The sequence below is a fragment of the Polyergus mexicanus genome, unplaced genomic scaffold (genome assembly GCF_030449975.1).
Source record: "Polyergus mexicanus isolate NDT 795.1 unplaced genomic scaffold, iyPolMexi1.0 SCAF_5, whole genome shotgun sequence".
NCBI lineage: Eukaryota > Metazoa > Arthropoda > Insecta > Hymenoptera > Formicidae > Polyergus > Polyergus mexicanus.
This window is the reverse complement of record NW_027223325.1, coordinates 8,866,718-8,876,285: the sequence shown is the minus strand read 5'-3', so window position 1 is coordinate 8,876,285 and position 9,568 is coordinate 8,866,718. Positions and strand designations below refer to the sequence as shown.

At 33.0% G+C, this 9,568-nt stretch overlaps 3 protein-coding genes and 1 long non-coding RNA gene across 4 annotated transcripts; 3 read left to right on the top strand and 1 right to left on the bottom strand.

Annotated features, from left to right (window-relative positions):
- The first annotated feature begins 59 nt into the window (after positions 1-59).
- Positions 60-1,337, top strand: LOC138933719 (uncharacterized). Its single transcript, XR_011447018.1, has 3 exons — positions 60-644; positions 754-810; positions 1,125-1,337. It is a non-coding gene; the product is annotated as an uncharacterized lncRNA (long non-coding RNA).
- A 30-nt stretch (positions 1,338-1,367) lies between these two features.
- On the top strand, positions 1,368-4,027 carry LOC138933713 (uricase-like). Its single transcript, XM_070296679.1, has 4 exons — positions 1,368-1,696; positions 2,094-2,509; positions 2,725-3,035; positions 3,177-4,027. The coding sequence occupies exons 1-4, from the start codon at positions 1,563-1,565 to the stop codon at positions 3,345-3,347; spliced, it is 1,032 nt and encodes a 343-aa protein (XP_070152780.1). The 5' UTR covers positions 1,368-1,562; the 3' UTR covers positions 3,348-4,027.
- Positions 4,028-4,031: 4 nt separating this feature from the next.
- Positions 4,032-5,662, top strand: LOC138933718 (uncharacterized). The gene is made up of 2 exons (XM_070296685.1): positions 4,032-4,117; positions 4,181-5,662. Exons 1-2 carry the CDS (start codon positions 4,047-4,049, stop codon positions 4,515-4,517), a joined length of 408 nt encoding a protein of 135 aa, XP_070152786.1. The 5' UTR covers positions 4,032-4,046; the 3' UTR covers positions 4,518-5,662.
- LOC138933717 (uncharacterized) lies at positions 4,740-6,865 on the bottom strand. Its single transcript, XM_070296683.1, has 5 exons — positions 6,726-6,865; positions 6,307-6,359; positions 5,440-5,601; positions 5,046-5,149; positions 4,740-4,927 (listed from the first exon to the last, which is right to left on the bottom strand). Exons 1-5 carry the CDS (start codon positions 6,747-6,749, stop codon positions 4,794-4,796), a joined length of 477 nt encoding a protein of 158 aa, XP_070152784.1. The 5' UTR covers positions 6,750-6,865; the 3' UTR covers positions 4,740-4,793.
- Between the last annotated feature and the right edge of the window lie 2,703 nt (positions 6,866-9,568).

Here is a 9,568-nt window from a genome sequence, read left to right as displayed (position 1 = left end):
CGATTGTACATTTTCGGGCAATACATCGCATTTTAATTAGCCTATTAATTCGATTTGTCTCTGCCGTCTAAAATTTATCTTTTAGATTAATTTGCGATACTAGTGGTTCGTAGCTTTTTTCTAAAGATAATAATAGTATCTTTCTCGTATTTTTTTATGGCAATGTTTTAAAATGCACGTCACGTATGACTAACGTCGTATTGATTATTATATTCTATTACGCGCAAACGTAAATAATTATAAATTAAATATAAATTATAATTAGAAATTAGAAATAATAAATTTAAAAATTATAAATTTAGAAATTATAAATTTTTATGAGTGAATGTATGTGAATGCTGTGAAGAACAAGAGAGGAGGAGAAAATTCTCGAGGAAGTATTGGCGGACCGTTGGGGTGAGTACAATTTATAATTTATTTAATTTCTTATTTATATTTTTTATTTAATTTATTATTCATATTACCTGCCAAAATTAATTGTCTCTATGTCCGCGAGAATAATCAATGCTGGATATACACTCAAATTAAATCTGAAAGTTTTCGGGATTGTTATATCTGGAAAAATAACATGCGCATGAAGAAGAATTTGGCGATTAAAATGGAGAAAAATCTCGAGACTGATAGAAATAATCCAATTCACATACGTGAGTACATATCTCGCGTAATTTTTACGACGCAGTTGATCGCGTAAAACGCGTGTGACTGTTGTCATGTTGATTAATATCCTGCAAGATACTGATTATTGTATTCTAGTGCTATACGCTATTATTATGAAGGAACAAGAGACGACAAGAAGGCTCCCGAGAGGGAGTGAGTACTATTTACAATTAATTTAACTGTTTATTTGTATATGTACGTTACTCTCGCAATATCAATCGCGTTTGTTCTTGTGATAGGAATATATATATTTATATAAGGAATATTTATCGATTAATAAGAAAGAATTTTAGCAATCGCATTTTGTGATCATGGCAAATATTATATAAATATTATCAATTGATATTAATAAAAAGAAAACAATATTATTAATAAATTATTAATATAAATATCTTCCGAGAGTCGCGCGTGTTGACAATTTGTTATTTGCATACCATGATCCTATCTTGATTTGACATGAATTTCAGGGAACCGTAGAGATTATACCATATCGATATATATTTCTCAACGCGTTTTTTCAAATAATTATAACAAGGATGTCAATGCTTCTCAGAATAACGAAACGATCGAACGATTATCTATATAATAAAATCGCGGTTTTTTTTTTTTTTTTTTTAAGTTTTTATTATCTCAATGTTCCGTCGAATAACTGATTATTATTGACGATGTGTACTGGACTTTGCGAGATTACAAGATCATGGGGTCAATTCTAATCTGCCTGTTAGTGGAAAAAAAAATGCAAAGCGCATTCTATATAAGAGAGGATTTTGCCGGACAATGTTTCGACAGTAAAATCGAAAGACGGAAAATTGCAGCGGGTTGCGTTTTCTGGCGGGTTGGTTTTTGCTTATATACGCTAATATATAGCACGCGACAGTGTTGATTTAAAAGCGTGTACGACAAAAATGTTGCCACTCAAAGAAAAACTTCCTCTCATGCAGAATAAGAATGAGTATTCGCTTAATGATTTGAAAAGAGAATCGTCGAGTTTCGCCACAAACGTGCAGCCGAATCTCATTCTTTATCATAGTGAAAAAAGGTATTGTCTCTCTTTTCCTTAAATATTTAATTAAAAAATAAATTTAATGTGTATAATTAATGTATAAAAAGAATATAAATATACAGGTAAACGTAAATGATGAATTTAATATACAAAAATTAATTTGGGAAAAATAGAGAATTTAAATTAATAAAAGAAATTAGATTTAAGTAAAATTTAAAAAAAAAAAAAAAAAAAAAAATCTTTTTTTCTAGTATATAGATAAATACGAATTAAGTAATTACGTGATTACGGCAAGCTGTTTATATGCATCGAGATAAAATGCATTGCATCACGGAACGAAAAAAAATTTAATGCCAAGATAAATTAGAAAGAGAAAAATAAAAAAATATTAAACTATAATAAATAAATAAATCTAAATGGAATTTGTGTTTAGGGACGAGTATGAATTAGGCGCTTATGGTTACGGTAAGAATAATATCAAATTGTTGTATGTGCGCCGGGACGATGCGTTACATCACGAAATTCGCGAATACGAGGTGGACACGCACTTGCGTCTAATCTCCCAGAAGGATTATAAGGATGGTGACAATCACGACATTATCGCGACGGACAGCCAAAAGAACACGGTTTATCTCATGGCGAAGAAGTACGGCATTAGATCTCCCGAAGAATTCGCTCTTCTCATTTGCTCTCACTTTCTCTATACGTATGAACACATAGCGGAAGTCAGTATCTACGTCGAGGAGTATCCGTGGACTAGACATTACGTTGACAAAGTACCTCATAATCACGCCTTCATCATGAGCCCCACCGCGACGCGATTTTGTCAAGTCAGCCAGCTCAAAAATGGTATGAATTAAAAAAAAAAAAAAAAAAACACGTGCTTGTATCAAATTCTTGCCTCATTTAATTTATATTCCGATAAGATTGATTCGAAAAATTAAAGTGAAGAGAAAAGACTTTCAATAATTACGCGAAATTAAAGAATTAAAGTATTGGAGAATTAAGAATTCTAATTAAGAAATTAATCCGTTGATTAAATTTCGGGATTAATACCGTCTTAGAATCACCATTAATTCGCGGTGGATTGAAGGGACTGCGACTATTGAAGACCACACAGAGCTCGTTCACGGATTTCATTCAGGATGAGTACAGGACGTTACCGGATATGAACGATCGTATTTTCAGTACTGTCGTAACGGCTACCTGGGAATTCTCCACTGCTACCGGTGTGGATTTCGATAACGTGTGGTACACAGTAAGGGATTCTATCATGGAGAATTTTGCGGGTCCTCCGGATACGGGGATTTACTCGCCCAGTGTGCAAAGTACGCTTTACCTCGCGGAAAAGTGTATACTTAATAAAGTCAAGCAAGTAAATATGATTTTTAAATAACAATTTATCGTATTTTATCGTAATTGCAGTAATCTAATATATTTTGGATATATATCGAATTATCTCATCTTACTTCAGTATGTACCCTTATGTATACGGGAATTTATAAAATATTTACAGATTCAGAGCATTCAAATGCAAATGCCGAACAAGCATTATTTCGATCTGGATTTCAGCAAATTCTCCAAACTCGTACAAGGACAAAACAGAGAGGTTTATCTACCCGTAGATAAGCCATCGGGTATTATTTACGCTCAATTAAACAGAAAAACTTTCTCTGCCAGATTATAACCACACATGATATTAAATGTTTTCTATAACAGATACGAATATTAAATATAATAATATTACATTTGAAAGCTAAAAGTCACAGTGTGTCACAGATTTCTATATATTATACCTAGACTGTTAACAGAGCGATGTGACAGATGAAGCCAGGTCAGGTATTTACAATTGGGTAGAATATATGTATATACATATATGTAGATTAGGTTAATGTATATACAAAAATATACATAAATAATAATATTATTATTAATAATAATAATAATAATAATAATAATAATAATAATAATAATATATAATAATATATATATAATGTTCATTATAGATTGTATCATATTTACTGGGAATCCAATTTTGTCTTTTTATCGCTTTCAACTAGGCTGTCAATCGATACTTATCTTTTAAAGAAAAACTGCAATATTTCATATAAAAGTTTTAATTTATAAATATATGTTATTATATAAAACATAGCCGTGTTAGCAATCTGGATATAATAATAGAAATCTATGGTGTTTACAAAAAAAATTTCGATAACATATCTTAATGATATCGATCACGAGGCGGGGGGGCAACAAAAAACGCTCAAATTGCGAAAGAACACTTTTTTTATTCGGAACAGAATTGTCTTCGGGACGGGCTATGAGAAATTCAGGTTAAAAAAAATTTAAATAAAAGTGAAAAAGATATTATCGTGTATAGACGAATATGTTCCTGTCACCTGTAGATCTGTACGATGCGCCACCGGCATGGTGGGAAACAGATTGCGTGAAATACGGGTAAGTCTCGTCATCGGTTTTCGAGTAACCTTTAATTAATCGAAGCCGGGCTTATTGACGCAGGCTCAGTTACATCCCCGTAAGATCGCGATTAACGATGCTGATGGGAAGTCACGTAGTACGATTAACGGATCGTAAGTACATGACGCAACTGGCGTCGAAGCTGCAGGAAGATTACGAGACGCGGCAGAAGATTCGCATCGAACGAAGAAAATTGAAGGCCATTTCGATCGTACCGAAACTACGCGAATTATCGTCCGGTTTATTGCTGAAGAAGATAACCCGTCGACGTCATCAATGCACGATAAGGTTTCACGCCGAGGCGGCTAAAATGTGTAAACAACTTCCGGGACTGTTACTCGCGGACGATTTACAGCCCCATAAGCCTCTGAGCATGTAATAATTTATATCTATTTTTAACTCTTCCGACTGGCATGCAATCTAGTACAAATATGTAAAAATACAAAATAAAAACGCAGACGGTCCGAGATGTCTTATACGCTTCTAATAAATAATAGGACTAATAGGTCATTAAAATATTTATACATATCGGATAAACGTTTGAAAGCTAGATTTTAATTAACTAATCTAAATTTAAAGTTAAAGAATGTTCATCGTGGCGTTCATTACTGATTTGAATGAATTACAATCGACGAGAATGTACATCGCGGCTATTTTAAGTCATCGCTTTTGCCAGCTGTCGTTGTTGCGATTTTCTAAGTAAATGAATCATGAACTGTTGGTTGACAGGAACTTGCAGCAATAATCCGTGGCCGTTGCGATCGATCGTAGCTTGTATGTCGTCCGATGCTGCGAAAAAAAAAAACGATGATATTGATTTACGCGAGAATTTTCCTCTTTTTTTTCAATTATTTGAATAAACAAATACAATTAATCTCTTCTTCCGTGAAATATTATCTGAACTCACTTGGAATCTCTGCGTCCAATAGTTGTTGAAGATCCGACATGATTGTTGAAGCATAAGGTAAATACTTGTTGTAATCCGGCCATGTAAACGATGTGAGAGTATCGCTAGAAAATAATCGCTCGGATAAGTCGTCGATCAGTCGCGCTGGTATTAATTTTATTTACAAGTAGAACTAAAAGTTTAACAGCGAGAAACCGCAGATTTTCTCACTGTGAATTCCGTAAAAGGCAGTGAAATGATAAAAAACTTGAAATATTACTTTTCCTAATACGATACACCGCTAATAAGTTTTTACATGCTCATGAAGATAAATTGATTTCTCGTTGGATGCAATCGCGACGAGAAACGAGTTTAATCTCTTTTTCTATTTGATATTAATAGAATACGAACATACTCGTAGAATCTGTCGAGGTCTCGTTTAACTGGAACTTTCGGCCATATTAACATAGAGTAAGGTATCGGATAATAATGCAAATGATAATGCTGTATGTTCGACTTGGGCGGCTGTTTTTTTGTCTTCAAAGATTGGAAGAATTCTTGCAAAGCCTTCTTTGAACTAAAAAAAAAATATATATATATATATATATATATATATATAAGAAAACATATTGTAAATATAATTGAAGAATTAAAAGCGGAGATTAAAAAAAAAAAATCTCGCGTAATCAAAATTGATTTCTCATTTTTTTAAATCTCCAAATCAAATACATTTTTTTTTAATATGAAAATTCTTTGATTTATTTTGACTTGATTTTTTTCTCTTTAAAATTAATAATAATAATAATAATTAATAATAATTAATAAAAATAAATAATATCTAATAAAAATGACGAAGTGTCAACAGATTTTGAATTACATATCGAAAATAAATGCCTTGAAAAACTCCCAATAATTTAAAATTGTTAAAAATTACGTTTCAGATAATTTTACGCAAATATATATAAATATTTAAAATATAAATATAAATGGAAAATATAATATGATATAATATATAACGTAATATGTAATATACGATAATATAAATTTTAGAGAAATTCAACTTTTGTAGAACTTTTATTAAGATTGACTGATGGTATGTATTTTTAAAGGATCGCGCTTTGAATTTTTTTTTTTTTCGCGAGTAAATAAAAATTATAATTCGAGAGAAAAATTCATAGATAAAAGGAGATACGATTGATTTGTAAGATATATTATTTAGATACATTCCTTTCGAAGGCTTTATAATAATCTTGCAAGAAGAAAGTATAAAAGCCACACTCACTATTCCAAAAAAAATTCCTCCGAAGGTCCAGCCAGCATCACGAGCAACACCAACTACAAATCACCACAATCATTAATTTTTATACTTCCTTTTTGTTTTATCTACATTCTATGCCCGATCGCGCATGTATAGCAGCAACTGTCAGCAACAATAATCTCGTATCATCACGTAAAATACATGCCGATTATAAATTATATGCGATTTCTTTTTGATTTTTTTATTTTATTTTATTTGTGTTACATAAACGAAGATTACGCATCTATGTCAATGAATCGTAAACCACAATCGAATATTAATATAGCGATTTCGGCGAAATATCCCGTTACATCCACTCGTCGTAAAATCCAAATTTACGAGACCAAATTTAGCCCCAATGTAGAGTTTTTACATTCGCTATCAAGGTATCTCTAGACATTTACTTGCAATATCCACCACGCCTTCATATTGCACTAACTCGTCATACACCGATCGGGGATGTTCGTCCGCTATGCGATACGTATACGACAAACTGAGAAATTTCGATGAAACCGGATCGCTTTATAGCCGCGCTCTTTCCCTCTTTCTCCTCGTGCTCTCGTGCTTTTCATTTTTATTTTTATTTTTTTTTCCCCTCGGACGTTTGTTCATCAGGCGCCAGTTAGTTAAAGTGAGCTTTGTCTTTAAAGGTAATATCGTTTTATTGTCATAATCGCATTTCCTCGCGATTATTAACGAACGACTCTGATATGCGTATTATGCGTTGCGTGTGCGATAAGCTATTATTACACGCATATGAATAACAATACATTAAATAGACATAAAAGATTCTCAGTACGAAGTTCGTTGGAGAAAGTAGGATGTAAAATGCAAAAAGGATAATTTTTTATTTCAGCCACTATTATTATTTTTCTCGTCATTTGTCTTATCTATCTCCCCTCCCTTCCCCCCACCCTCCCCCCTCCCTCTCCCCTTTCATTCGATTATTTAAAATTCCTTTTAAGTCACACGTCCGAATTATATTTGCGTTCAATTATAGATTCTTTAATCAGTTTTCTCTCTTCGCGACAGGACAGAGTTGGAAGATCTTAATGAAAGAAGGAGGGAACAAAAAAATATTTGCATATAATAGAGCAATAAATGCACTATTTCACCTCTACTTTCAAAGGAATTATAATGGGAGGAAAAAAAATATATTTTACGACTATTTAAACCTTTCTAATTGCGCTGAGAATCCTTTGTGTCTTGTTTAATACAATGCTTCATGAATGTGCATAATGTGTTACGGGTGACGCTCAAATGGCATATGTGAAACCTGCAGAGGCATTTCAAGAACTCATGAATAATATATCCCTCGTAATATCGGCAAAATGCGATTTTGCTTTTCTCTATACGCACGACAGTGAGAATAAAATGAGAAACGAGATAGCTCGATTAACTGGAAATCAACTTACTCGCGCACAGGATGTTCCACATGCGATTCTAATCTGTTAGGACTACAATTATACCTCGCGGGCACTTTTCACATTTGTGCATAAAACGGAAGATGAAGAAAGGTGAAACTAACATTATCGGATGATTAGGCCTCGGTGCAACAGGTTGGCGATCACTTCTCACTGATTCCTTTAGATTTAATTTAATTTCTTATCTATTTCAGAGCGCAGAAATCGAATTTCGTTCGAAAAAAAGCACAGGATACGACCATATCGTACAAAAAAAAAAAAAAAAAAAAAAAAAAATCAAGCCATTTTCTCCTTCGAACAATTGAGTACTCTGACTTTATCGCGTGGACTTTCTCTAGAGATGTAAATAGAAAAAAAAAAAAAAAAAAAAAAAATTTCCTCAGGTATTTAATATCTTTCTATTTTGATTACTGCAAATTGATTTTTTATTATTTTAAATTTTTTAGATTTGAATTAAACATTATTATTTTAAATGTAGCTCGCATTCCAATTGTCTATACAGTTACGTAATCGCTATTTTTCATTAATAAAAATTTTGTTTATGCATCTAAATTGAAAATTATCCGAATCATCAATTATCTAATCGAGTTTGATGTAATTTGCCGCAAAAGTCTCATTAATCCATTAAAATTATTTTCGGGGAAAAAAAAATTAATTAAAAATATAAGAACTTTAGTTTCGTTTTTATTATGTTAACAAAACAATATAAAGAAAAATAATATTATATTAAAAAAAAAAACACAAGGAACAATTTTTTTTTTCCCCCCCAATGAAAAAAGACCATTTCATTTCAATTGTTTTCTTCTATTAGAAGGAAAAAAGGATTTTTGTACATCTCTAACTTTGTCCGTATAATTATCTCACTCTCACTTTCACATATAATCTTGATTTATTCATGGATTAAGAATCGATGATATGACTCATTAGCGTAAATTTGCTTTTATATAAAAGCGGATAGATTCGCGTTATCAACAAGATAACGATCTACGATGGATCGATCGATAGATATTTCGAGCCCTGTTCGAAGGACGCGATTAATCTTAAAGATCTGACAACAGATATGACAAATTGTGCTAATTAGTTTCGCCAAGACGTCAAAGACGTCACAAGTCGTCCTACTAGCACGATAATCTCTGAACCGAAGAAAAGCGAGGGAAAGACTTTCGCGAACGCGGCCACGTCTTTCCTTCCTCTTTTACGCATGCGACGACAATGATGATGACGATGACGACGATGACGGAAATCAACGGTTTCTATTTCGTGCTCGCCCAACGTGAAAGGCACGGGACGAGGTGTCATTATGGTCAAAATAACGGTCTGTTCCTTCAACGAGGACGACGCGAACAATAGTTATTTATCTGAGAGATATAATTATTATCATTTTATCGTCTCGCGATACGAAATCGAACCCCTTCCAGATCGAATGATTTTACTTCAATGATCGAGCAATCTCACCTTGTAAGAAAAGGAAATTGAAATTTTCTTTGCGGCAGAAAAGGGAAAAAAGTTGAAGGAAGTGCAATGCTTGTGAAAGGGAAAAGAAAAACGATGACTCCAGGTGAATCAATGGAGGTTTCTTTAATGGATTCGCTTAATTTTTTCTACGATTCTCACGGATCTTCTCCCCATCGTCGTGACTGATGAGAGCAACCCCTCCAGTACCGGGGAAGAAACTTTCCCTATAAGTGAAAGCGGTGCTAAGGTCATGGGCGCAGTCGGAAAATTGTCGAGTAAACCGGTTCTCTTAGCGAGTATCATCGATCCTTCGATCGATCCATCGTCGCCGTCATTCTCATCGACATGTATGTACGACATATAACGCT